The following is a 26,901-nucleotide window of genomic DNA, read 5'->3' on the forward strand; positions in this document are numbered from 1 at the left end:
AGGGGTTTGGGGTCCTTTTAGAAATGAAGCCAGCAGGCGGACTGATGAAGAAGCCCCTGCTGCCACCACAAAAGAAGCCCTGCCCCAGGGCTGGGGCCAAGAGGAGGGCTTGGTCAGGCAATCTGGGGGCCTTGGCAGATTCCTCCGTGTGGATGTGGGCCAACAGGCACCCCGGTTGGAGCCATGTAGGGCTCCAAAGGCCAAGACCAGCACGTGAATCTTTGTCTCTGATGTGACCTGCAGAAGAGGCCAAAGACTTGTCCTCTGCGGCCTCGGAGAGCAGGGTGAGAGGCAGACGGTGAATACGTTGCTCAGCTCAAAGAGCACCTCTAAAGGGGGAGGGTTGCCTAGGAGGGCGCAGGCGGCTCTACCTCCCTGGAGGTCTCCCAGGCAGAGGCTGGCCAGCCATTCGCTGGGAAAGCCTGGGCACTAGATTCCTGGGAGTGGGCTGGATGCCCTCTGGGAGGACCCTTCCAATCCAGGGCACTTGGGGAGATGGGACTCTGCACACTCTTGTGGGCGCCTCCTGTTGTTCCCGCCGCAGCCCCAAAGTCCGTTTGGGGTGCCCAGGCCAGTGGCCCTTGCTGCCCCCGCTCCCAAAGTCTCCAGCCCTGCCAGGGAGGTCGCCTTTGCTGATCATGGTGGTGGCCACCCACAAGTCATGCTGCTGAGTGCACCCTGGCCGGCCGTTGTCCTGGGTGGGCCTGGGCCCCTTAGCGTGAGAAAGGCCCCCCTGCCTGGGATCCGGTTCAGCTGGGGGGGGGGCGCAATATCACTGCTCTCTCAAAAGGTCTGCACTGGGCAAAGTACAAGGTTTGGGATACAACCTCTGCAGCCCTGAACAACTTGGGCCCTGGGGGCTGTGAAGCCCACCGCCCACGGAGATCCTCTGGAGGGCTCCGTCTGCACTTGCCTTCTCCGCCGCTGCCCCGAGGCTGGCTTTGGAACGCGGAAAGAAGCGCCTCCCCAGCTCGGACCACCGTTAGAAGGGCAGTCAAGGCGCATTTGTTCGCCCAGGCTTTTAAGTAGATGCTGTTTCAATTGTATTTTCACAGTTTTCACTTTTTACCTGGTAACTGTTGAAGAGTGTCCATCTCTTTATTGATTGCTTGGATTGTTTTGTAACTGCCCAGAGTGCTTCTGTTTGGGGCTTATGCAAAGGGCAGGAGTCGCCCCAGCAGCTGGCTCGGGGGGGGGGACCAGTCCCTCCTCCTGCTGCCGCCCTTCGGAGCCAGGGAGGACAAGGCGCCCCCCCCCCCCCGCCCCTCGTCTCCCTGGGCCAGGGAGCTGAGCGGGTCCCCCTGGTTGGGGCCCAGCCTGCCCTGCAGAGGGGTGGGCGCCCCCCCATCTCCCAAGGGCCATGCAGCCTGCCGCAACCCCTCCTGGGGGGAGGCTCTGGAGGGGCCCCCCCGGGGTGTGCTGCTGCTCCAGCAGGGGCCACAGAGGCTGCCTGGGCACCTCCCAAGCAGGGAGGAGCCGCTTCCCGGCACTGGCCGCGGGGGCTACCCCAGAACAGGCAGGAGAACCCCGATGGGCGGCTTTATCTCTGGGTTAATGATAGTGGGGATTATACAGCCTGATTGGCCCCGCCTGATTGGCCCGGCGGCAGCGGAGGTAGAGTGAGGACAGGCTGCCCGGCACGCCGCAGCTGCTGGCCCCGCTCCGCTCCGCTCCTCTCTCTTCCTGCCTGCAAGCCAGCCAGAGCAGCCGGGATGGGGCCCCGCAGCGTCCTGCTTGCCCTGTTGCTGCAGCTCAGGGCTGGACTGGGCTCGGTGAGTGGGGCGGGGGGCTGGCGGCGGGGGGGGGGGGGCGGCCTGGGCAGGGACAGCTGCTCCTCCTCTGGGTCCAGCCAAGGCACCTCTGGCCAGCCCCGGCGGCAGCAGCAGCCCTCAACTGAGGCGGCCCACTGGCCCCTCCAGCTCAGGACTGGCTCTGCACTGGCTGGCAGTGGCTCTCCCAGGGCCTGGGCCGGAGTCTCGCCCAGCCATGCCACCAGGGGCTGCAGCCAGGCGCTTCTGCCACCGCCCCACCCCCTCCGAGGAACCTCTTGCCGGGCTCCATGTCATTTCCCATCCAAACGCACACCAAGCCAGACCTGGCTTGGCAAAGGGGACGATTCCTGCTCACTACCACAAGATCCCTTCTCCTCTGCAAAGTCAGTCTTTGGGGTGTCTTCTTCCTGCCAGGACACACACACACCATGTAAGCAGGATGTGCCCCAAGGGGCTGTGTTGCTGGCTCTTTGGGGGCATCTGCACAGCCTGACGCCCACAGCCAATCCTGGAGTCAGTGAGTGGGGCCTCTTTCTGGCATCTGGTGGGGGGGGGGAGATGATCATGGGGCGGGGGGGGCAATGCCAGGTGAGTTCCTGTCTTGGCTCATTCCTAAATCCAGTTTCAGGTGCTGGGGAGACTGATTGTGTGGGGAGATGGATAGATGGATGGATGTGTGGCATGGAGTCCATTCCCCCCCCCTGCCCCCCGGAGACTGTGGAGCCCATGGTGGAATGGCTCTGGCCCCCTTGAGCCTAACAGAGTCGTCTTCATGCAGGCTAGAGGTCCTAGGAAGCCAGGAAGCTGCCATATACTGAGTCAGACCCTTGGTCCATCTTGCTCAAGGTTGTCTACCCAGACTGGCAGGAATCTCTCTCAGTCCTATCTTGGCGATGCTGATGCTGCTGCTGCTGCTGCTGCTGCTGCTCCTGCTCCCAGGGAGGGGACTGGGAACCTTGAGGCTCTTCCCAGAGTGGCCCCAATCACAAAGGGGACTATTTGAAGGAGCTCAAACACAGTCTCCAATTCAAATGCAAACCTGCTTAGCAAAGGAGATAATTCCTGCTTGCTACCACCAAATGGTGCAGTGGAGAAATGCTTGACTAACCAGCAGAATCGGGCAGGAGCGATCTAGGAAGATGCTGAAAGGCACCATCCCCTCCTGGATTCTACCCCAAGAGAACCACAGGGCTCTGTGGGCGCCAGGAGTCGACACGGCCTCTCCCTTGACCCCAAGAGCAGCTCTCCTGCCTTTTGTTGGGACTGGAGGGAAAGTGCCTCCTCGGGGTCTAAGGCAGCGCCACGGACGGCCGGCTTCAAGTCCCCTGGCACTGGGGTCAGTGTGCAGGGAAAGAGGCTCCTGCGGGGCTGTGCCCAGCATTTGGGCTTCTTGGCAGCCCAGCCCAGCAAGCACATGTCTGCTGCCTGCCTTAGGAGCCACCAGGGCCCCTTCGGGAAGGAGGCAGGGAGGGAAGGCGGGCAGCCCCTTGATTAGGGCCAAGGCCAGGCGTGAGCCAGCCGCCGCCGCCGCCGCCTCTTGAGTCTGGCTGGCTCTGGCGCCCCGGAGGACCCCGTGGCCTTTGCCCTGCTGACTGTCTCCCCTGCTCTCTCTCCTCGCTGGGGGACCCAGGCAGCTGCTCCCACGGAGATCCACCGGGCCGGCTACTGCGCCTTCTACAGCGAGTGTGGCAAGAACCCCGAGCTGGGGAGCGGCCTCATCCAGTCCAACGTGCCTTGCCTCTCCAACACGCCCGCCCGGCTGGTCTCGGGCAGCCACCTCCAGGCCCTGCGGGAGGTCTGCCCCATGCTCTTCACAGGGGACGCCACCACCTACGCCTGCTGCTCCGCCAGCCAGCTGGAGGCCATGAAGGCCACCCTCCTGCTCTCCCAGGCGGTGCTCTCCCGCTGCCCCTCCTGCTCCGAGAACTTTGCCCACATCTACTGCCAGAACATCTGCAGCCCAGACCAGAGCCTCTTCACCAACGTCACCCGCTTCTTCAACCGCTCCACGGAGCTGGGGGCCGGCCGGGAGGTGGGCGTCCTGGAGTACCAGTGCTACTACAGCCGGCGCTTTGCCGACCAGTCCTACGACTCGTGCAAGGGGGTCCGGCTGCCGGCCACGGGCGGCTACGCCATCAGCACCATGTGTGGCATCTATGGGGCCACCCTGTGCAACACCCAGCGCTGGCTGGACTTCCAGGGAGACCCCAGCAACGGGCTGGCTCCCCTGGCAATCTCCTTCCAGCTGATGGCGGACGGCGCCTCCCTCGGGGACGGCATGGTGCCCTTCAATGGGACGGCCTGGAAGTGCAGCGAACCCGTGGGCGGCAGCGGAGAGGCCTGCTCCTGCCCGGACTGCCCCGCCGCCTGCCCCGCCGGCCCCACGCCGCTCCCCGCAGCCCCGGCCTTTCAGGTGGGCGGGATGGACGGCGTCCTCTTTGTGTGCCTCCTGCTCTTCGGCCTCCTCGCCCTGCTCTTTGTGTCCTTCCTGCTGTGGCAAAGCTGCTGCTCAGCTGCCAAGGGAGCGGGCCCGTGCCAGGCAGCGTGCCAGTCCTACACATCCTGCGCGGAGCGGGCGAGCCAGAGGGTCCACAGCGCCCTGGCCCGGATCTTCAGCAGCTGGGGCACCCTGGTGGCCTCCCACCCCTTCGTCTCCATTGGCTGCTCGGCGGTGATCGTGGTCCTGCTCTCCTCAGGGCTGTCCCGTATCCAGCTGACCACCGACCCTGTGGAGCTCTGGTCCTCTCCGCACAGCCGGGCCCGGCAGGAGAAGGCCTTCTTTGACCAGCACTTTGGGCCCTTCTTCCGGACCAACCAGGTCATCCTGACTGCCAAGGGCCGCCCCAGCTACACCTACGACTCCCTCATCCTGGGCCAGAAGAACTTCAGCGGGATCCTCTCCATGGAGGTGCTGGTGCAGCTGCTGGAGTTGCAGACGCGGCTGCAGGACATCTGGGTCTGGTCCGAGAAGCATGGCCGGAACGTCTCCCTCCCGGACGTCTGCTACGCACCCCTGAGCCCCCACAACGCCTCTCTGGCCGACTGCTGCGTCAACAGCCTGCTGCAGTACTTCCAGAACAACCGCACCCGCCTGGAGTTGACGGCCAACCAGACGCTGCGGGGCCAGACGGGCACCGTGGACTGGAGAGACCACTTCCTCTACTGCGTCAAGTGCGTCTCCTGGGAAGGCAGCCGTGGGGCTGGAGGCCAGTTGGGGAGGGAGGGGCTAAAGGTGCCCCACAGAGGCTGCCCTTGGTGGAGGGGGGGGTGACGGGCTTGCTCATGCCCAGGGAGGGGCCGCGGGACCCCCAAGTTGGGAACCTCCCCTGCCAATCTGGCAAGCCACTCAGGGCAGCAGAGCAGCAGGGGTCTCTCCAGCCCCCCAGCTCGGCACTCCCTTTGCCTGGAGAGAAGCGGTGACCCCAGGCCTGCAGGGTGGGGGTGGGGGCCACTCAGCACCCCTCTCTGACCGGCAGGCCTTTGCACTCCTGGCCCTGCACAGTCTTGACTCGTGAGGACCCCAGACTCTGCTGGTGCCTCTTGTTCAGCATGCCCCCCCCTGCCCGGGGTCTTGGCTGCCAATGTGCACGGCCCTGGCAGGGACCCCCCCCCCCCACCCCACTCCCTCATCTCTCAGGCGAAGGAGACCCTGACGGAAGGCTGATCCCGGAAGGCGGGTTTCATTCCCCTTCCTGGGGAGGCACGTCTCCGGGGGCTTCTGGGGCGAGTGGGGGGCTCTTCCGCCACCTGGCCTCAGCCCCGCCTCACAGCCCCTTCTTCCCCTCTTTTGCCCGCTCAGCTCACCGCTTTCTTTCCAAGACATCACAGAGCTGCAGCTGAGCTGCATGGCCGACTATGGGGCGCCCGTCTTCCCCTTCCTGGCTGTGGGGGGCTACTCAGGTAGGAGACCAGAGGACCCCGGGGGGGGGGCACAGCAAGGGGCTTCCTTGTTCTGCTGGGGAGACCGAGAGAGGCCTGTCTGAGCCAGGGCCTCCGGAGCCAGCCTCGTCTCCCGGCCAGAGAGGCGGCAGCGTCCTCCCATCCGGCACTCTCGGCCTCGGCCTGCCCAGGGGAGCCCAGGAGGAGTCTGAGTCAGGGCTGGGCGGGGGCGGGCCAGGGAGCCGGAGGCCCAGCCGGGACTCCCGGGCATCATGGCCAAAGAGCCCTTGCCAGCCCTAACCCCAACCCCAACCCCAACCCCAACCCACGGCTTCTGGGTGACCTTCCCATCTGTCCAACAGGGGAGGACTATTCCGGATCACAGGCTCTCCTCTTGACCTTCTCCTTGAGCAACTTCCCCCCCACTGACCCTCGCTTTGACTTCGTGATGTTATGGGAGGAGCAATTCCTGAAGGTCGTGCAGGAATTCCAGCAGGAGAATGCGGACAAATACACCGTTGCCTACATGGCAGAGGTATGGGGGTCCCTGCAGCTGACATCGTTTGGGGTGGGCAAAGCCTCTCCTCTGGCAGTGACGTGCTGGGCGTGGGCCAATCCCTCCTCCCAACAGGGTGAGCCCAGGCCACCTTCCTCTCCCACAGGCTGGCTATCCAAGCCATTCCCACCGTCTGATGGACCCCAGACAGTTAGTTCGGGATGAGGGGAGCAGCCACCCAGCCAGCCAATGTAGCAGGGGCGGCTGCTGTTTCCGAGGGTCGGTCTGTTGAGCTGCTGCCTGCCTGGGACGGGCCAACTGGCCTGGTCTTGATTACTTGCGCCTCCTAAGGGATCAGATGGAGCAAACTGAACATTGGCCGTTGCCGGGCTGGCAAGCTGAGTTGATGACTTAGCACCAACGGAGGGCCTCCAAGTTCGGCAAATACTGTGGCAGAAATGGGCCAAGCCCAGAGCAGGATTTGGCCTCTCTGGGGCCAGGCAATGGCCCTGCCCGCCAGCAACTTCTCCATGGGCAAGCGCCGCTCCCGCTGTGGCGCAGCCCCCCCCCCCCACCCCTGTGGGTCTGCAGCTCTCCCTCCCCCACTCCCCGCCACCAGGCTGCTCTGCTCTCTGCAGCTTCTGCACAGCTGAGCTGGGCTTCGATCTCACCGGGGGAGCGGGGCAGGGGGGGGCGTTGTGCCCTCTGCCAGCCCTCTCAGCCAGATGCAGCCCCTCTTTCCTGGGCTCTGCTCCCCCAGGCCACCCCCAGTGCGCCCCCCACCCGCTCTGTGGCCCTCCAGGCTCCCCTAACCAGCTGTTTCTCCCCTGCTCCCCTGCAGCGCTCCCTGGAGGATGAGATCAGCCGCACCACCTGGGAGGACCTGCCAGTCTTTGCTATCAGCTACCTGCTGATCTTTGTGTACATCGCGCTGGCCCTGGGGGAGTACTCCAGCTGCAGACGCATCTTGGTATGGAGGGCTGCCCCACGGCAAGGGGCTGGGGGCGCTGGGTAGCTGTGGCCCCCCTGAGCATTAGCTGGGAGCATCTTCTTCCCAAGAAGAGGGCAGAGCTGCTGCCAGGGAATCCTCACCTCCCCAAACTCGACGCAAGGAAGCCCTGCTGCAGCCTGTGTGAGACAGAGAGGGGCTTGGCTCGGGGGGGGGGGCATGGCCCCAAAGGGGGGGGTCAGGGATACTATGCTGATGAAAGCGCAACATTGCTGACCACCCTCCTGCTCTTGTTGTATGACAACCAGAAGCAAGATAGGCACCCTTTGCACACACTGGTTTCGCCTGCATCATGGATTGGTATGGGGGTGTGTGTGTACGTGACCTAAGAAGAACATCGAGCATCAGAACAGCCCTGCTGCTGGGTCCAGCCCAAGGAGGCCCGTCTAGTCCAGCATCCTGTTTTGCACAGTGGCCCACCAGATGCTCCTGGGAAGCCCACAGGCAGGAGGGTATTGAGAGGCATCCTGCCTCTTAGGCTGGAGGTGGCCTATAGCCACCAGATTAGTAGCCATGGATAGAGCTGTCTTCCATGAATTTGACTAAGCCCCTTTTAAAGCCTTCTACAACCCATGGCAGAAAGTTCCACAGATTTATGATGCACACCATGAAAAGTATTTCCTGTCAGTCCTCCATTTCCTGGCCTTCAGTTTCATAGCTGTGAGAGAGGGAGAATGTTTTGCATTATTTACTCTCTCCGCACCATGCATAATGTCATAGAGCTCTAGCATGACTCCCCCCCCCCACCCCGGGTAAGTTGCCTTTTCCTCTAAACTAAAAAGCCCCATATGTTGTCGCCTTGCTTCATAAGGAAGGCACTCCAGGCACCTGATCACCTTGGTTGCCCTCCTTTGCACCTTCTCCTTCTTCTATGATGTCCTTCTTGAGATATGGTGACCAAAAACTGTACACAGTACTCCAGATGTGGCCACACCATAGATTTGTACAAGGGCATTATAATATTTTTATTTTCATGTCAAGTAAAGTGTGCTGTTGAGTTGGTGTCGACTCCTGGTGCCCACAGAGCCCTGTGGTTGTTTTTGGTAGAACACAGGAGGGGTTTACCATTGCCATCTCCCGCACACTATGAGACGATGCCTTTCAGCCTCTTCCTGTATCGCTTCTGCACAATATAGGCGTTTCCCATAGTCTGAGAAACATACCAGCAGGGATTTGAACTGGCAACCTCTGACTTGCTAGTCAAGTCATTTCCAACTGCACCATTGCCGCCTTCCTAATGATCTCTGGCATGGAATTCATCTTTTTCACAGCTGCCACACACTGTCAACACTTCCAATGAGCTGTCCACCATGACCCCAAGATCTCTCTCTAGTTTATGAATAAGTTCAAGAGCACCAGTCCCAGTACAAATCCCTGGGGGACCCCACGTCTCACTTCCCTCCATTTGGAAAACTGTCCATTTATTCCCACCCTCCTTCGATCAGTTACCAATCCATACATAAACCTGCCACCTTGTCCCATGACTGTTAAGTTTGCTCATCAAGGTTCATTTGATGAGGAACTTTGTCAAAAGCTTTCTAAAGGTCCGAGGAAACTATGTCAGTTGGATCATCTGTATCCACATGCCTGTTGACACTCTCTGCGAATTACACCAGGTTAGTGAGGCAAGCCTTGCAGAAGCCAGGCTGGTTCTCCTTCAGTAAGACCTGTTCTTCTGTGTGTTTTAACCATTTTGTCCTTGGGTATGCTTTCCATCAGTTTACCCAGGAGAGAGAAGTTAACTGGCCTGTAATTTCCCAGAACCCCCCTAAATCTCTTTTGAAAATTGCTGTTATCTTGGCTTCTTTCCAGTCCTCTGGCGCAAAGCCTGATTTTAGGGACAATTTACACATTTTTGCGAGGAGACCAGCAGCAGTTTCACCTTTGAGTTCTTTCAGAACTCTCGGGCGGATGCCGTCCCACCCTGGTGATTTGTGGATTCTTAATTGTCCAGGACAGCTTAGAACGTCAGCTCTGGCCCTTCTTTTGTCCAGGGTTGCAGCAGGGAAGTATTCTCGGGCCCCACAAGCGTTGCAGGAGGCACAACAGACCCAAAGGGGGCTGGGCGGAAGAGGGGGTGTTCTCGCGACTCCCTGGAGAGACTCCCTCCTCACTCTCTGTGCTGAGCGATCAGCAGCCCTTGCCCAGACTGGAGTTGTTGGAGCTGACCTCCAGATCAGACTACTGCAGTGTGCTCTACGTGGGGCTGCCCTGAAGACAGTTCAGAAATGTCGGCTGGTCCAGAATGCTGCCACAAGGATGCCTGTTGGTGTGAGCTGCTTCACAAGTATCACACCCCTCCGAGGAGAGCTTCACTGATTATCTGGCTGCTTCTGTGCCAGATTCAAAGTGCTGGTCTTGACCTTGAAAGCCCTTCGTGGCTTGGGTCCGGGGTAGCTGCATCTGCCTTCCTGGCAGGGCTTCCCATTCTAGGAACATAGAACAGAGGAAGCTGCCATACACTGAGTCAGACCATTGGTCTAGCTAGCTCAAGCTCAGTACTGTCTTCACAGGCTGGCAGCAGCTTCTCCAAGGTTGCAGGCAGGAGTCTCTCCCAGCCCTACCTTGGAGATGCTGCCAGGGAGGGAACTTGGGACCTAGATGCTCTTCCCAGAGTGGCCCCATTATCCCCTGGGGGGGGGTATATCTGACAGTGCTCACACTTCTAGTCTCCCACTCATATGTAACCAGGGCAGACTCTGCTTAGCTAAGGGGACAAGTCATGCTTGCTGCCACAAGACCAGGTCTCCTCCATATTTCCCCCCTACAAGAAGAACGCATCTTGTAGTTCTGCATCTCAGTCCCTGCTCATGGCCCCACCATTACTGGAGATCTGGCTAGCAGTCAGACTAGAGACAGGGCCTTTTCTGCAGTGGCCCCTTGGCTTTGGAACAGCCTCTCAGAAGAGCTTCACCATGCTCCCTTCCTCAGGGTTTTAAAGAAACTGCTTGAAGACACATCTCTTTTAAATGTTTTATCTGCTGTATGTATCTGGTGGGTTTTAACTTTTAAGTTAAAACAGTTTGGACTTGGGTTTTCACTGAGGCTTGTTTCCGTTAATTACTATTACTCTCGTATTGTTTTTGTAGCGTATGTGTATGTTTTACTGATTTTGCACGCCACTCTGAGCAGTTATGTACTGGAGGGGTGGAGTGTAACTATTTTAAAGAAACAAATAATAAATGACTGCTTTCAGGCTTGTTTCCGTAACCTTGAGGACTAGTAGCTTGCTCTTTTTTAACTGGCACAAGCACAGCCAAGGAGACTTTTGGGTTTTGTGCCCACGTGGATGCTGGAGTCAGGACTGGCCCCTGAAAAGTCCTTTTTGGCAAGCAGACTGAAGGGGAAAGATGCCCCTCTTCCCTTACTACCAGCAATCTCCCCAAGAAGCCCCCCCCCCAAGCAAGGTGTCCCTCCTCGCGCCTGGCTTGGCTGCTCAGCCGGGCTGATGCCCTCACCATGTCCTCCTTCCAGGGGCATAGCGAGGGGAGAGGGGGGCCGTGTTCACCCCTCTCCCTGGGGAGGTCATGAAGGAAATAGGGAGGGGTGGACCTGGGGGGCCCTCAGGAGCTGGCGGCCCCAGGTTCTTTGAACCCATCCGCTCAATTAAAGCGATGCCCTTGCTTGCTTGCTTCCTTCCTTCCTTCAGGTGGACTCCAAGCTGACCCTGGGCCTGGGCGGCATCCTGGTGGTGCTGGGGGCCGTGCTCTCCTCGCTGGGCTTCTACGCCTATATAGGGCTGCCTTCCTCTCTCATCATCCTCGAAGTCGTCCCCTTTCTGGTGCTGGCGGTGGGAGCCGATAACCTCTTCATCTTTGTGCTGGAGTACCAGGTGCGAGGAGCATCTTGAGCCAGAGAGCCATCCGGGCCTGGGGGAGGACGGGGGGAGGGATGGGGGGGATGCAGAGGAGCGAAGGTGCTGCGGCCGAGACCAGCCCTGGGACACGCTGGAGCTGCAGGCCGAGGCCAGGCCGGCCCCTCGGGGGGGGGGGGGGTCCCAGGACAGGCTTGCTGTGAGTTCTGGCCGGCGGGGTGGGAGGCGTGCGGGAAAGAAAGCGCCTGCCCAGCCGGCCCCCGGAACCGCAGAGGAGCCCCCCCCTCGCCAGCCCAGCGTCCCGCTCCCCACAGGAGGCAGCCCAGCTGCCCTCCCGGGCCCCTCCCTCCCTCCCTCCCTCCCTCCCGCAGCTCTCTACCTGTCTTGGCAGCAATCCACGCAGCAGCCCGGAGAGACCAGCGAGCAGCACGTCGGGAGGGTCCTGGGCAGCGTCGCCCCCAGCATGCTGCTCTGCAGCCTCTCGGAAGTCATCTGCTTCTTCTTGGGTGAGCTGCTGTTGCCCCCGCCTGCCCCCCCCCCAGCTCAGCTCGGGAAGCCCCCCGGCTTGGAAGGCTGCCTTCGGGGCCGCTTTCGTTGTTTGCTCGATTTCTACGCCGCCCTTCCGAAAGCGGCTCGGAGGAAGAATACATACATGAGATGGGAGCCTGCTGTCCCCGAAGGGCTCGCCCGCTCCAAAGAAACGCCCGACGGACACCCGCAAGAGTCGCTGGAGCTCCCGGGCGTGGCATGGGGCGGGGGGGGGGCAGGCCAGTCACTCTCCCCCCGCTCAGGCCAGAGAATCGCCACCTCGCCAGGTGCCTCTTTGGCCCAGTGAGCCGGGGTTGCTCTGGGGCTCAGCCTGGCAGGGCAGCGAGCAGCAGGAGGAGGATCGCCTGCCGGGCCAGGGATGGAGGGCGGGTGGGAGGCGGGCCAGCCGCTGCAGGGTCCGGGTGGAGAGAGCCGGGCTCCAGGCATGGCAGAGGAGAGCAATGGGGGCGGCCTGACCTGACCTGCCCTCCTCCTCCTCCTCCTCCTCGGCGTCCCCCCCCCCCCCAGGTGCCTGGTCGAGGATGCCGGCGGTCCGGACATTTGCCCTCAACGCCGCTCTGGCCGTGCTGCTGGACTTCCTCCTCCAGATGTCGATGTTTGTGCCCCTGGTGGCGCTGGATGCCCGCAGGCAGAAGGTCAGCGGCTGCTCTTCTCCAGGGACGGCGAGCAACCAGCCGCGGTCACCTGCGGGGGCCGGGGCGCTCCGGGGCGGGGCGGGCTCCGGGGCAGACCCGCCTCGCCTCGCTCGCCTCGCCGGCAGTGGGCCGAGAGCGCCCGCGCCTCCCCTCCCCTGCCGGGGCACCGACAAGCTGCCGCCTTGGCTGTCCCGCCCCCCCTGCAGGCCTCGCGCTTTGACCTCTGCTGCTGCTGCTGCTGCTGCCGCCTGCGGGAAGCGGGGCCACGGAAGCGGCACGAGGGCCGGCTGCGCGCCTTCGCCAGGCGCTTCTATGCGCCCGTCTTGCTCCACCGGGTGACCCGCTTCCTGGTGGTGAGTCTGGCTGGGGCTGCTGCTCGCGGGGGGCGGGGGGGGGGAGGCGAGGGGGGCCTTCCTGGCGGCGGCGGCGGCGGCAGCAGCACTCAGCCCCCCCCCCTTTCCTCCCCTCCCCGCCTCCAGGTGCTGATCTTCATCTTCATGTTCTGCGCAGGCCTCTTCCTGACGCTCCAGGTCCAGGTGGGGCTCGAGCAGGAGCTCTCCGTGCCCAAGGTGAGCAGCCGCGGGGGGGGGGGCGCCGGAAGGGGCTTCTCCCCGCAGGACTGCTCTGGGCAGGCCCCTGGCTGCGCTCTCGGGAGGGGGGGGGGGTCAGCAGGACTGCCCGGGCGGCCCTGCCCTGCATGCTGTGAGCCTCCTCCCAGCCCTGGCCGCCCCCGTGGCCCCTCCTTGAGCCACCACACCTGCGTTGCCCTGGCCCTTGCCCCGTGGGACCCTCCTGGCTGCTCCCCCCCACCCCAGAGATGGTCCTCTCTTGTCCCCCCCCCGCGCAGGACTCCTACATGCTACAGTACTTCCAGTACCTCAAGGAGTACTTCATGGTGGGCGCCCCCACTTACTTCGTCACCACGGGGGGCTACAACTTCTCCACGGTGGAGGGGATGGATGGGGTGTGCTCCAGCGCGGGCTGTGACGGCGACTCCCTGACCCAGCAGATCCAGCGCGCCACACAGTTCCCCAACGAGTAAGTCGCCCCGAGCGGCGGGGGGTGGGGTGGGGGGGCACATCCCGGGCCGCAGTGCACCGGCCCTGGCCCGAGCTCAGGCCTGCCCCCACCGGCCAGGGGAGGCTGGAGGCCCCCGCAGTCAGAGACCGCCAGTCTTCTCTTCTGTGCACACGCGGGAGAACCCCAGGCCTGAACTCCAGCCCTGACGGAGGGAGGAGTCCAAGCAGGCTGCTGGGGCCCAGCAGAGAGGGCAGCCCATTGGGTGGCCGCCCGCCCCCCCTCGGGGCAGCCCATGGCATTCCGGCAGGCACCAGAGGCCAGGCCCCCAACGTGGCCTTGCCTCCCCCCCGCCACGCCCCCAACGTGGCCTTGCCTCCCCCCCGCCACGCCCCTCGTGGGAGCCAGCCTCCTTGCAAGCTGAGTTGAGCAGCAGGAGGGCAGGTGGCCGCCCACCCCGCTCCTCTCCTCTCCTGGCAAAGAGCTGCTCCGATGGCTGTGAGGGGCATCTCGCCATCTTGCCATCCTGCTGGCATCCCAGCAAGCCTCACCTTGCCTCATGGGAGGGCCGTGCCTGGTGCCACCACAAAGGATGCCCTGCCCTTGGTGCTCATAGATTTGTCTTCCTGGGCAAGGAATGCAACATGGGGCCTCACTGATTAATCCCCGGGGGGGGGATCCTGGGTGCCGTGTGTGTGTGTGTCTGTGTGTGTGTGTGTGCTGTCACGGCTGGGAGGGGCCACACCAGCCCTACAGGTTGGGCCCACAAGTGCGCACACAGGCCAGCTTGCCCAGGGCTGCCTGCCACTGGCTGCTGCCCGGAGCCAGACGTATCTCTCTCTCTGAGCTTCCAGCCCCTCTCCAAGGGGGGCCCGGACGGGCGCCTGGGCCCCTCCCCCTCAGGGCGGATGGCGGCACCCTGGAGAGACGGCCGCCCTCTTCCCTGGCAGGTCCTTCCTGGCCATCCCTGCCTCTTCCTGGGTAGACGACTTCATTGACTGGCTGAGCCCCTTCTCCGGCTGCTGCCGCACCTTCCGGTCTGGCCCCCACAAGGATGAGTTTTGTCCCGCCACGAACGGTAAGTGGCGGGGGGGGGAGCAGCCCTGTGGCAAGAGGCAGCCCAGAGCAGGGGGTGGGTGGGTGGGTGGGTGTGACCCCTGGCCCGGCTGCCTCCTTGCTCCAACCTGCCCCCCGCCCCCCCACTGCACCCCCGCCTCCCTCTCTCCCGGCAGGCAACCTCTCCTGCCTCCTCAACTACTGCATGCCTGTGGCAAAGCGGCCTGACGTGGAGCAGTTCAACAAATTCCTGCCCTGGTTTCTGGGCGACAAGCCCAATCTCAAGTGTCCGAAGGGGTGAGTGGGCCACGAGCAGGGAGGGGGGTCCCCGCAGACACAGCTGGAGCCTGTGGGAGGGGGAGGAGGGGCTGCCCCTCCCTTGGCCCAGAAAGGCCTCCGGCGGGCGGGTGCAGGCCCAGCGCAGCCCTGGATCTCCCAGGCAGTTATAGCCTCCCCGTCCTGCGGCAGTCTGGAAGGCAGCCGGCCATGCCAGGTGGTGGTGGCGGTGGCAGCAGTGGGAGGAGGAGCCGCTGCAGTGGTGGTGGCAGCAACCTCCCTCCACCTGCTCCTCGGGCTGCCGCAGCCGGCCACTCCCTCCCGCAGGTGTGTGGCTCTCCTTGAGCGGGTGGCCTCCAAGACCCAGCTGCCCCCCCCCACTCCACCCCTCCCTATTTCCTTCACTCCAATCACATCACTCCGAGCTTGGCTCAGCCTCCGGGGAGTGTGGAGAGAGCCCCCCCCGGCCGGCCCCCCCTCGCCTCGCTGCCTGGGCAGGGTCTCCGCCAGGAGCTCCAGAGGAAGCTGCCTTCCCCGAGCCAGGCAGACCCTTCTAGCTCAGCATTGCCTGCCCTGACTGGCAGCGGCTCTCCAAGGTGTCAGGCCGGACGGAAGAGGCAGTGAAGCTGGGCCTCCAGCATGCCAGGCAGTGGAGGGCGCTCAGCCGGGGGGGGGGGGCGGTCAGGTGCCTGCCTGCCTGCCTGCCTGCCTGTGGGAGGCGCGGGCTGGGCTCAGCTTTGCCGCCCTCAAAGCGGCTTCTCTCCACGCAGGGGCCTGGGCGCCTACGACACCTCCGTGCAGCTGGGCCCAGAGGGGCAAATCCTGGGTGAGTGAGGGAGGGAGTGTATGTGTGTGTGTGGGGGGGGTCCCTTCCCACTGGCAGGCTGCCCAGAGCAAGCCCCACGAGGGGCAAGGCTGTGGGTCAGCCAAGCTGCTGCCCCATGCGAACCAGGGCAGCAAAGCTCTCAGCCCTGGGAGCGGGGATGCAACAGGAAAGCCCATCCGCATGGAGAGATGCCCCGATCAAGGGAGGGGCTGGGAGCAGGGCAGGGTCCTGGCCATGGCATCGAAGGATCTGGGCTGCAAAGCAGGGCTTGCAGGGAGACCGCCATGGGACGCAGGGGCCCGGGCCAGGGGCGCAGCCATCATTGAGCGGGTGGGGTCCGGAGGGCCCCCCACCCGAGCTCCACCCCACCCCCCATTTTCTTCATTATCTGCCTCACTCCGAGGGGCCACCGGGGAGAGGAGCGATCACAGTTCTCCCTGGCCTGGACAGTGGCCCACATATATCGGGGTGGGGGGGTCTGGACCAGTGCAAGCAGTGATCGTCCCCCTTCTCCCCCCCCCCGCAGCTTCTCGCTTCATGGCCTACCACACGCCCCTCAAAAACTCGCAGGAATTCACGGCGGCACTGAAGGCTTCCCGGGAGTTGGCAGCCAACATCACAGCCAGCCTGCGGAATGTGCCTGGCACCGATCCCAGCTTCCAGGTCTTCCCTTACACGTAAGGCAGTAGGAGGCGGGGCTGGGTGGGTGGGGCTCTGTTCAGCTGACGCAGGCGGGGGGCCCTCTCCAGGAAACTGGCCGCGTGGCTGCTGCAGCAGCAGGACCCTCGGCCCGCCCGCCCAGCCGCCTCGCCCTGGCAGCTGGGGCAGAAAGGCATCCTCCCTGCTCAGGCCCCAGAGCCCTGGGGCTCCCCACTCTCTGGGTGACATCCTGATCCAGGGGCCCAGGTGGGTCTTCTTCCGGTCAGTCCCCGGGCCTTGGGGATCCAGATGGAGCCAGCGGCATCTTCATCCCTTGGCGGGACTGGCCAGAGTGGGGAGAAAGGGGTCCCTCCTCAGTGCCAGCAGCCTGGCGTGGAAGCAACTGGGGAGGACTGCAAGACTCACCCACAGTCGGATCCTGGTTCCAGGAAGGGGAGTCCAAATCCACGCGTGGCTCTTCTTGGGCGGTGGGAGTTCTGAGCGAGCTCTCTGAAGGGATGCTGTTGCTCGCCCGTCCGCAGGCAGGGAGGCCAAGTGAGGCCAGGGAGCGAGTTTTGAAAGGGGAGGAAAAGGTCTCCTTCTGCTGGACAGACACAGATGCTAGCAACCTTCTAATATCTGCTTGTTCCTTAACACTGCAGCCCAAGATGCAAAACTTGCCGGTCTTCAGCTGACCACAACTATCCTGGGGGTGGGGGGGTGAGTGAGTGGGGGTCGGGCGTCCATGTTGGGGAGTGTGACCAGCCGCGTTCTCATTTCACAAACAGTAGGGCTGCCCTCGAGAAGTAGTAGGAGAACCCTCCTCCTCCTCCTTCTCCTCCTCCTCCCTGCCCTGCTTCCTGCTCCCCACCGGCCGTCGCGGGAATTCCATAGGCCAGGTCAGAGGAGAGGAAAATGCTCGTCTGCTGCGAGGTGGGCACAGAGGCCCAGGACTTGTACCCAGCTCCAGAACGAGGGTGGAGGGAAAGCCCTTCCTGGGCCTGCGTTAAACTCCCCCCCCCACTTGCTTGGAGAATTCTCGCGAAGGCCAGTCGGGAGCAAGCCCAGCTCTGAATCCGGGTCGGAGGCGTCTCCTGCCCTAACGCCGATCATGAGAACAGCCTCCTGCCTCGCTTGGGGTTGGCAGGGAAATTCGTGTCTCTTGGGCGTCTGGAGGCTTTGCAGGAAGACCGTGGTGGCGGGCTGGGTGAGTGGGGGGCAGCAGGAGCCAGGGGGGTCTCTGTGCTCCAGCCCTCACTTGACCGTCACTTTCTGCAGGATCACCTACGTGTTCTATGAGCAGTATTTGACCATCACCATGGAGGGCGTGGCCAACCTGGCCTTCTGCCTGATGCCCACCTTTGTGGTCTGCTGCATCCTCTTGGGCATGGACGTGCGGTCGGGCGCCATCAACCTGCTCACCATCATCATGATTGTGGTGGACACTGTGGGAGCCATGACTCTCTGGGGCATCTCTTACAACGCCATCTCGCTCATCAACCTGGTGACAGTAAGCCAAGCCTGGGGCTTGGGAGGGGGGCTGTGCTCTGGCCCAGCTCCTGCTCGTGGGGGTGGGGGCGGGGAGCTGCCCGGTGCATGCTGGGATGGGCCTTGCAGTCACGGCGTTCCAAGGCACCTGGCTGGCCGTGAGACAGGACCATTGGGTGGTTAAAAAACCTGCCAGTTTCAGACCAGAGCTAAGGTGATCTCAGTCTGGCTCAGAGGCCACGAGGTCAGTAAGGACCACCAGTTGTGCTTGCTTCCCACTTCTCCTTGGTCTTGAGGCCCAAATCAAGGCAGGGAGGAGGATGGAGCGCCCGGCACCAGCCAAGAGGCCACCCCCTTGTCCTGCTCCAGCTCTGCCATAGGAAACCTCTGAGTCCCAACAGCCTTGCCTGCGCAGCAGGTGCCAGATCCAGAATAACAAGGAAGGAGCTCTTGCTCATTCAGCAGGCAAGCTCCCCGCCTGGGCAACTGTGTGGAGTCCCCCTTTGTGGAGGCTGGAGCAGCCGCCTCCTCCTCCTCCTCCTCCTCCTCCTCCTGCTGTGCTCCCAGTGCTGGCTGGGGCTTTAAAAACAGCAGCAGAAGAGACCAGGGACTTGGAAGACATCTTCTGTAGTCTATGGGGCCAATGGTCGTTTTTAGCTAGGCTCCCTGAGAGAAGAAGAGAGGCAAGCCAGAGACATCAGGGAGGCCTCAGGAAATCGTGCTTCACCCTCAGCCTCGGAAGGTGCTACGGATGATGAAGGGGGCTGGAAGAGCTCCGCCCGCTGCTGGACTGTCCTGCAGGGATGGGGAAAGCCCCGCCTGCCAGCAGCAAACCGGCCCGGGCCAGAGCAGAGGCGAATCCTCCCAGCACTCCTCCTCCTCCTCCTGCTCCTCCGGCTCCGATGCGTCCCGTCTCTAGGCGGTCCTGCAGGCCACGGTCCAAGCTGTTCTCTCCACAGATGTCCTCTTGAGAAGCGAGACAGTTTTGAGGCTTCTAGCCCCTCTTGGCCCGGCTTTGGGCCGCTTGCCTTGCAATGCCACCGCAGGCCAGGGAGGACGGCTGCCAAGCACCCCAGCCCTCCTCGCCAGCAGCGGCCGGAGCGGGAGGGTGTGCCTGGCTTCGCGCAGGACTCCGGTGTGGCCGGAAGGGAGGAGGGCAGGCCGGGGTGGGCGCTCCCTGGCTAAGCCTGCCTTGTCCTGCTGACAGGCCGTGGGCATCTCGGTGGAGTTTGTCTCCCATCTCACCCGCTCCTTCGCCATCAGCCGCGGCCCCACCAGGCTGGAGAGGGCCCGGGAGGCCACCATCAACATGGGCAGTGCGGTGAGTGCTCGGGGGGGGGGGCGGGAAGAGGTGCCGCCCTGGGACCCTGCCGCTGCGCCCCTCTTGGGCACGCTGCTCCAGCCCCTGCTGGCCCTCACTGGCCCACCCTCAGACCGGGTCACCTCCTCCCAGCGGCACTGCTGCCCCCCCACCCCACCCGGCCTCCACCTGCGCAGCAGCCTGCCTTGCCCTGGCTTAAGAGGCAGCTGGCAGGAGAGGGGGGATGGGGGGGGACCAGCGTTCCCAGAAGCTGTTGACTACAGCTCCCATAATCCCCCGTCAAAGGCCATTGCAGCTGGGGATGCTGGGAGTTGTAGTCAACAACTGCCGGGAATCTCTGTTCCGGGGGCACCCCTCCGCCGAGAGATGGGTCTGCCCCAATTATGCACCTCACTCCTGGGAGCTGCTTGTGGGTCTGGCCAGGTGGCCCAGCGCCTGGGCAGGCGCCTCCAGCCCATCTGGGGACCACGCCTGGGGCCAGCTCTGGCCCCACTGGCCTCGTCCGGAGCTCTCGGGAGCTGACCCGCTGCCTATGCCCGGCCTTCCCCCCCCCCCACAGGTGTTTGCAGGCGTGGCCATGACCAACCTGCCGGGGATTGTGGTCTTGGCCTTTGCCAGGGCCCAGCTGATCCAGATCTTCTTCTTCCGCCTCAACCTCATCATCACGCTGCTGGGCATGCTCCACGGCCTCGTCTTCCTGCCTGTGGCCCTCAGCTACTTCGGTGAGCTGCCGGCAAGCACCCTCCCCCCCCAGCTCTATAGGGCAGGGCAGGGGGCCTTAGGGAGCGGGATGAGATCCCAAATGCAGGGATTGGAATTGCGGGGTGGGGGGGAGACCGATAGCCTGTGGCGGAGGGGGCAGGGGGAGGGCGGCACCATCACTCCATGGAGAGCAGAAGAGGGCCCAGTGGGGGGGGCTGGGGGGGTGGGGGGGGCTTCAAGGTGTGTCTTCAGACTCCTTTTATTCTTGCTTGGGGAAAAGACACGTCGGCTGCTGCCGATTTCCAGGAGATGGCCCGAAGTGTGTTTCAGGCTGCCTTTGTATATCTCACGTGGGTGGATTTCTCACCGTGTTTTTTATGGTTGTCAATATATCACGGCCTGGAGGGGGCCCGCTTCTTGCCAGAGGGGCGCCTGCTTTCATGGCATGGAGCCATCAGAGCCATTTGGATCCTGGCTCTTCTTACCACTCTGGGGGGTTTTAGCAGTTGAAAAGACTGCTGGGGTGGGGCTGGGGGGCTGGGAATGGGGAAGCCACGACATCACAGCCCCCCCGCCATGGGTCAGGGCAGCACCTCCAGCAGGCTTCTGCCCCAACTCTGAGGCCCTGGCTTGCCGTGGTCCTGGGGCTGCCCCCCACTGCCCGCCCCCCAGAGGCATCCCAGCCAGCTTCACTGGAGGTTGGGTGGCAGCTGCTGCAGTCAAGTGTGGGTCTTTCAGGCAAGGCCCGGCTGCCCGGCCCTCGTGCCGTCCCCACCCCACCCGGTCCTCTGCAGCCCTAACCACCTCCCCCCCCCCCCCCCGCTTCCCCACCAGGGCCTTCTGCCAGCCAGACTGGGATGCAGACGGAGCAGCAGCCAAAGATGGCCGGGACCCCAGAGAACAGCAGCAGCAGCAGCAGCCCGGCTCTGGTTAGCAGCTCAGCTGCAGGAGGCAAAAGGGTCCCGTGCAACGGCTCGACTTCTGCGGGCTCCGAGGGAAGCCACACCAGCCCCGGAGAGCCAGGCCAGGGAACTGGGCAGCAGAAGGCGCTGGAGGCCGGCAGCAGCCGGCAGGACAGACGCTCTGGGCAGGCGACGCCCTTCTGAGGCTTGGCCCCAGAGTCCTGACCCCACTCCCACCTCCCTGATGGGGCCCGGAGAGCAGCGGCGGGCCAGGGCCGGCAGCATCCCAGGGTCCGGGGCTGAGGAGGAGCCAGCCTGCTCCAGGACTCCTCGAGAGAGAGAGAGAGACCGGCCCCTTTCCCTCCCAGGCCCGCGCCTTCCTCCACCTCTGTGCACACTCCGTGCTGCCCTTCTCCCGCCCGACGGCGGGCAGCGTTTTGCAGCAGAGAGCTGGGCCCACCCCAGGCAAGCAAGCTGTCGGTCTCGGGAAGCGCCTGCTGCCCTCTGCGATGGCGCCTGGGGGCACAGGTGGGGCGTGGCAGGAGCCCCCCTTCCTCCTCCCTTCTGGCAAGGCGAGCTGAGGCGAAGGGGTCCGGCGGGGGAAGCAGTCGGTGTCCAGGTGGGAGCCCCGCTGCCTGAGCGCTGGGAGGCAGGTGCTGCGTGGAATAAAAAGTTGAATGAAAGCTGAGTCCATGTCTCTTTGGGGGCAAAACAGAAGGCGCTCCTCTGAGGCAGAGAGAGCGCGCCCGGCAGGATTTGAACTCGGGTCCCGCCTGTGTCCTGCTGTGGCCATGGAGTTCCACCGGCCTCGCTGTTTGAGTAGGGGTGGTGGCTGCTGCTGTTTCCTCATCACTGGAGGAGCCAAGGTGGCAGGACAGGCTCTGCGGGGGGGGGCAGGTCTCACGATCTGAGGGGGTGGATGAAGAGGGCTGTGCGCTCAAAAGCGAGCTCCACTCCCCACCCCCCCCCACACACTGACGGGAGGGGAGTCAGACCAGTGGGGGGGGGGTCGCAGGTAAAGCACCGGGGGGGGGGGGGGCTGTTAGGCACAGACTGGGTTGCCGAGGTCTACGTGACCACTCTGCTCGAAGGCCCCATAATTTTCCTGAAGGGAAAACAGGGCTCCTTTTATGTTTCCAGAATGGCTTGGACTAGAGTTCTGAAACGGGGCACAGAATCAGGACAGCTTATCAGGAATTTGTGTACTGATTTTGAAGCGGATCGGTCAGCCCGATTTTTAATGATTAAAAAAACCCAACATTGGTCGGGGGGACTTCAGAAGTCTTCTGAGTGGTTTGGTTTGTTTCACAGCAGAAAATTACAAAAAACATCTGGAACTGAAGCCCCGCAATCATTCTTCTAGCTCATGTGGAGGAATCTGCCCCCTGCCTTTATAAAAAAGGGCAAACATCCCCCTCCTCTTATATTTCTAGAACGGCTTTGCCTAGAGCTCTGAAACGGGGCACAGATTGCGACAGGGGAGCAGGACTCTGGCTACAGTGTTTTCTTTCACAAAAAATCGGTCAATCCTGTGATTTTTATTGAATGTTTTCTCTGCTGCAGTAAAGCTACCAGAAAAAGTTCTCTCTACGCACAGAGGACTTCACACCTAGTGAAAGTGGAACTGCTACATCTGAATAAACAAACCATTTAATTTTTTTAAACAAATGTACTAAACTCGTTTGTGATCCAAGACATCTGCGGGATTTTCTGCATCGAGGCCTCATTGGGCTCCAGACACATCCGGGCCTCGCCGCGCGCTCTCGCGAGACTGAGCTCCTCCCTCCCTCCCCGGACGTCCCGCCTCCCCCAAGATGGCGGCGCTCTGCGGGAGGCATCTGCGGCGGGGCCTCGAGGCGAGTGGGGGCGCGCGGGGGCTCAGCACGTGTCAGCATGCAGGTCGTGGGAACGGGAGCCCGCGCAGTGCATCCGCGGAGGCGCAGTTCTCGCCGCCGCGGGGGGAGCCATCTTGGCGCAGGGGCGACCGTCAAGCCCCCGGCCTGCCGAAGGGTGGGAAGAGGGGGCTGCCTAGGAGAGAGGGGCGGCGGCGGCGGCGCTGGCAGAGGCTGGGCCAGTTCCTGCGGGCCTCCTCCATCACAAGCGGAGCCATGGCCGCCGAGGGGAGCTTCCCTGCTCGGAGGCAGTCTATCTGAGAGTGCCAGGGGCTGCGCTTGTGCGCCCCAAGCCGTGGCAAGTGAGCAGGGCTGCAGCGTGCCCGGTCTTGGCTGCAAGGCGGCTCCAGCGCAGCCAGCGGTGTGGGCTGACCCAGGAAAAGGGCACCCAAGGGTGGGGCGGGGCGGCCTGGGCTGGGCTGGCTCTCCCCGGTGGGCAGCAGCAGGCATGGGCCCCTTGCTGCCCTGTGGGGCGGGGGTTGGGGGGCTAACCGTGCCCTGCTTCCTCCTCAGGCTTTCTCGGGGAGACTCGGCGGCGGCGGCGGCTCCTCCTCCTGGCGGCTTCTCCGTGCCAGGCGGGACAGTTTCCAGAGCAGCGCTGCCTGCTGCAAGGTAAGAGGCGGAGCGCCCGAGCGAGGGAGGGAGGGAGGGAGGGGCCCGGGAGCCGCGGTGGCCGACAGCGGGGCCTTGGAAGCGGGCTCTCTGGAGAAGTGAGCCGGAGATGGCTTCTCCTCGAAGGCTCGTGGGTTGGCTCCTCTCTCCGGGCTGACCCCCAAGCTCTGCTTGGCCTATGAGTCCACCCTCACTTCCTGGTCAGAGAACAAGCCAGGCTCGCCAAAGGAGCTTGTGTGCAGCTGGCATATGGGGCTTAGCAGGGGCTAGACTGGGAGGAGGGTCAGAAGGGAGGGGGAAAGCGGGGGGGGGGCTGTTTCCTTCCAAGCAGCCTAGCCTTTCCCTGGCGGCATATCAGGGGACGGATAACTGAGCGAGGCAAAGGCATTGAAGGCCAACAGTCTTAAGTAGGCAACCCAAATGTCCTCCTCGTAGCCGAGAAGCAGCAGCAGCAGCAGCAGCTCTCCTGGTCCTGCTCTCGGTTATGAAAAGTGGAGCGAGTGGCAGGCGGGACGTGCTGGTGCAGTGGGGGGTGGGAGGGGGAGAGCCCGGCATCAACTGCGCCTGAGCCCACCCTGGCATTGGGGGCAGCTCGTCCTCACCAGCCAGGGGCTCCTTGCCAAAGGAGGCGCAGCAGCCTCTGCTTCCCGGCAGCAGTCGGCTGGCTTGCTCCTCTCCCTAGTCCTCTCCCATCCTGTCCGGTAGAGCAGCATGGTGAACCGTGTGGTTCTACCTGGTGAACAGTCAGCCTGCAGTCAGGGTGGGAGGGAGAGGAGCAGCCCCAGCTGCTGTGCCTGCCTTGGCACACAGAGCTGGTGCTTCAGGAGTGGGGTGAGAGACGCTTGGATGCCTGCTTTTTCGAGATGCAGTGGGGAAGTCTGCCCCCCCCCAGGCCACCAGGGGGCAGGCTTGTTGCTCTCCTTGCCCTGCTGTTGGGGCCTTTGGCTTCCTGTGTCCTGGTGGCTTCTGCCTTGCAAGTGGCGCATGGTCCTCCCAGGTTGGGGGTGTGTGTGTGTGTCTCCTTGCCTGATCAGGCTTCCTCCACCCCCCCCCCCGCCTCTCTTGCAGAACCAAGCCGCTCGGGTGCGTGTCGGAAAAGGGGACAAGCCTGTGACATACGAGGAAGCCAACCCACCCCACTACATTGCTCACCGCAAGGGCTGGCTCTCTCAGCACACCAGTGAGTGGGGAGGGACGTGGCTGCTGCCCAGCGGGGCTTCCTTGCCTTGGAGTCCACTTGGATCTCGGGGTGGGGGGTCCCCTCGCTCGCTCGCTCGGCCGGCCGGCCGGCCTGCCTGGGACGGGTGGCTTTGGCAGCTGCGCCATCTTCAAGGAGCACAGGCACGTCCTCGGCAGCGGGAGGGAGCTGCCGGTGGCTCTTCCTGCCTCCTGCTGGGGAGGAGAGGCCCCACTGGAGCCGGGGCCCTCCTGCCTGCAAGGCCTGTGCTTTGCCCACCCGCTCTGGCGGCTCCTTGGGCCCTGGCTGGCCCCGCATGCCCCAGGGCCGCGCAGAGCGCTTACTCGTTCCACGTACTTGTGCTCTGCTTGGGCAGCTCATGGAATAAACCAGACAAAGCCGAATAGGAGGGGGGGAGGACAGGCAGGGGGCCCCCCTGTGGCTGCTGCTGCTGCCCGCCCGGCCTCTCTCGGGGGCGCTCGGCCTCCCCACTCACGCCAGTCTGCCCTGCAGGTAACCTGGACGGCGAGGGGGGGGCGGCCGAGCGCGCCCTGGAGGACGTCTTCCTCCGCAGGTTCCTCTACGGCACCTTCCACGGCTGCCTGGCCAGCGAGGTCGTGCTGAAGCGGCAGGCCAACCTCCTGCGGGTCTGCGCCGTCTTCGTGCAGCGGCTGCCGCCCTCCAAGTTCTACTTCCTGATTGGCTACACCGAGACGCTGCTCTCCTTCCTCTACAAATGCCCAGTCAAGCTGGAGGTGCAGACGGTCCCGGAGAAGGTCGTCTACAAGTGCCTGTAGGCCTGTCTCCAGCGGCGCCGGCCCAAGGCCCAGCGGGACTCCTCCCTCCGCCCGGGCGGGCGGGAGTGGGGGGCTGCGTGCCACCCCGGGGCCCTCGCTGCAGGCGGCTCCGCTGGATGAACGGCCTCTGGGGGGGCTGCGACAGCAGCAGAGACTGAGGGGCTTGCTGGGGGGGGAGGGGGCGGCTGCCACTGCCCCCCAAACAATGCGTCTTTGCTGCCCCCACTCCTGGCTCCTCCCAGTTCTTCCTCCCACCCCCTCTGGTTGGCACAGCTGGGCCTGAAGCTGCTGGAAGGGGGGGGGCCTCATGCTGGGTCCGTTGCCCCTGGCAGGGGCTGGAAGCACTTCCCTTGCCCCCCCCCCCGCCTTGGAGCTGGGACTGAGGACCCTTCAGAGCCTCCCTCCCCCTGCCTTGGGAGGAGCTCAGGCCCCACGGGAAGCGCTTCCTGCCTCAAGAGGGGAACGGCCTCTGCTGTTGGAGGCTGGGGAGAGGGGACCCTTCTCTCACTCACCCCCCCACCACCCCCCCAGGCTCCCCATGGAAATTGGCTGTCCAGGCAGCTGGGCTCCCCACATGTGCCCTGCAGAACCGGCCGGGGGGGGGGGGGCCTGCAGCTGAGCCCTAATGTTGATCATCTCAGATCACAGAGGGGATCCGGGGGTGGGGCGGGGGGCTGCTGATCGCCCTGGAAGTTCCGGCCTTGCCGAGGTGGGCATGCAGCCGCCAGGCCTGGGGGGGTCTCCCCCTCCCTGCTGCTGAGACAGGGCCTTCCGTCGTCGTCACCGGTCAGGCAGGCCAAGGTGCCACTCTGCACGAGAGGAGGAGTCCTCCTGGCTGGCTGGCTGGCTTCCTCTGTGGGGAGGGGGGGCTGGGCTGGGCCCTGCCCCTGGCAACAGGCTCGGGGGCTCCTCCCAGGGTGCCAGCTGGAGCCAGGCTGCCTGAGCCTCCAGGCCAGGAGCCACCTGGCTGCCCTTCCCAGCTGGCCTTGGGCTCACAGTCCTGGCCACCTGGCTGCTGCACCCAGTGACTCCCGGGAAGAGCATGTGATGGCACATCCGCCGCTCTGGGGCGGCCAGCGGAGTGAATCATTGACAGCTGTCACTGGGGCAGGGATGGCTGGGGGCCAAGGATGGGCAGCCTCGGGCCCTGCTGCTGCTGCTTCTCCGGGGGGGGGGGGCAGAGGTGCACCCAGAGCTCTGTGGCAATGGGCCTGCTTGCTTGCTTGCTTGCCTCCTTCCTGGAAATGTGCTTGTGGCGCAACTTGGAGGGTAATGGGGTGCGGTGGGCGGACTCCAGCCCTGAGTGCATCCAGATCCCACCCCCAGCCCCAGCATTTGCTCCTCACCCACCCCCCAAAAGCAACAGGAGGGAGGGAGGCTTTATAGGCTCCTGTAGAAGTTGTTTCGACAAGGCAATTAATTGTACAATCCAAGGAATGTTCCCTGTTCTGTCAGCTGGAGAAATTCCATGGAGGTCAATAAAGTCCGCCTGGGCAGGCGTCCCCCACGGCTCTCTCCCCCTTGCCCTGGGACTGAGTTCATCGGAGCTGTTGTGGCTGGGGGGGGGGGCGACAATATCCCTTTGGGGAGGGGGGAGCCCTTGTCTCGACTGGAGAGGGGGCCAGAAGCTGCCCCTGCTTCTCATGCGCAGTTCGCTGGGATCGGGCTCTCTGCACGTCTTGAACTGGGGGCGCTGCGTGTGTCGCCCCAGGGAGGCTCCTGCGGGGGGGGGCTGCCTTGGGCGAGGGGCTGTGAACTACTGTGAACTTGCGCAGGGGCTGCGAGCCACGCCGGCTGCTCCTGGGTGGGCGGCAATTGTCCCTGCACGTGCTGGTTGTCCCCCTTAAGCCCTCGGTGGGGCAGGGAGAGGAGCCTCGGAGGCGCCCAGGGCAGCTGCGGCCGCCTGACCCTTCTCTGCTCAAGGGCGGCTGCCGGGGGCAGGGGGGGCGCCCAGGCTCTGCTGCTCCCTCCTCTCCTCTGGCTCCAGCGTCAACTCGGCTCCGCTCTGGGGCAAAAGGGTGAGGGTCTTGGGCCAGGCACCC

General features: G+C 63.7%; 2 protein-coding genes across 3 annotated transcripts; both read left to right on the plus strand.

The window, feature by feature from the left end:
* Window positions 1–1,530: 1,530 nt before the first annotated feature.
* Window positions 1,531–21,064, plus strand: NPC1L1 (NPC1 like intracellular cholesterol transporter 1). Its single transcript, XM_053269766.1, has 19 exons — window positions 1,531–1,619; window positions 3,291–4,943; window positions 5,572–5,672; window positions 6,014–6,186; window positions 6,989–7,117; window positions 10,806–10,988; window positions 11,362–11,476; window positions 12,027–12,154; window positions 12,361–12,507; window positions 12,634–12,723; window positions 13,002–13,192; window positions 14,122–14,249; window positions 14,404–14,524; window positions 15,274–15,329; window positions 15,856–16,006; window positions 17,247–17,478; window positions 18,664–18,777; window positions 19,337–19,499; window positions 20,314–21,064. The coding sequence occupies exons 1-19, from the start codon at window positions 1,531–1,533 to the stop codon at window positions 20,583–20,585; spliced, it is 4,236 nt and encodes a 1,411-aa protein (XP_053125741.1). The 3' UTR covers window positions 20,586–21,064.
* Window positions 21,065–22,082: 1,018 nt separating this feature from the next.
* Window positions 22,083–26,376, plus strand: MRPS24 (mitochondrial ribosomal protein S24). 2 transcript variants are annotated; one of them, XM_053269878.1, is made up of 4 exons: window positions 22,083–22,237; window positions 22,787–22,885; window positions 23,954–24,065; window positions 24,576–26,376. In XM_053269878.1, the coding sequence occupies exons 1-4, from the start codon at window positions 22,196–22,198 to the stop codon at window positions 24,857–24,859; spliced, it is 537 nt and encodes a 178-aa protein (XP_053125853.1). In that variant the 5' UTR covers window positions 22,083–22,195; the 3' UTR covers window positions 24,860–26,376. The 2 variants fall into 2 exon arrangements, with proteins under 2 accessions (XP_053125853.1, XP_053125852.1); XM_053269877.1 differs by lacking the exon at window positions 22,083–22,237 and adding an exon at window positions 22,253–22,571.
* The last annotated feature ends 525 nt before the right edge of the window (window positions 26,377–26,901 follow it).

This window comes from Hemicordylus capensis, chromosome 8 (assembly GCF_027244095.1).
Source record: "Hemicordylus capensis ecotype Gifberg chromosome 8, rHemCap1.1.pri, whole genome shotgun sequence".
NCBI lineage: Eukaryota > Metazoa > Chordata > Lepidosauria > Squamata > Cordylidae > Hemicordylus > Hemicordylus capensis.

What these genes read in the sequence shown, in the direction of transcription:
- NPC1L1 (XM_053269766.1), top strand. Translation starts at nt 1,531, where the DNA reads ATGGGCGGCTTTATCTCTGGGTTAATGATAGTGGGGATTATACAGCCT. An exon ending in GGGTGACCCGCTTCCTGGTG is followed by an intron (nt 12,508 to 12,633) that starts GTGAGTCTGGCT and finishes CCCCGCCTCCAG; the next exon opens with GTGCTGATCTTCATCTTCAT. An exon ending in CGCTCATCAACCTGGTGACA is followed by an intron (nt 17,479 to 18,663) that starts GTAAGCCAAGCC and finishes TCCTGCTGACAG; the next exon opens with GCCGTGGGCATCTCGGTGGA.
- MRPS24 (XM_053269877.1), top strand. Translation starts at nt 22,275, where the DNA reads ATGCAGGTCGTGGGAACGGGAGCCCGCGCAGTGCATCCGCGGAGGCGC. An exon ending in CTTGTGCGCCCCAAGCCGTG is followed by an intron (nt 22,572 to 22,786) that starts GCAAGTGAGCAG and finishes CTTCCTCCTCAG; the next exon opens with GCTTTCTCGGGGAGACTCGG. An exon ending in GCAGCGCTGCCTGCTGCAAG is followed by an intron (nt 22,886 to 23,953) that starts GTAAGAGGCGGA and finishes CCTCTCTTGCAG; the next exon opens with AACCAAGCCGCTCGGGTGCG.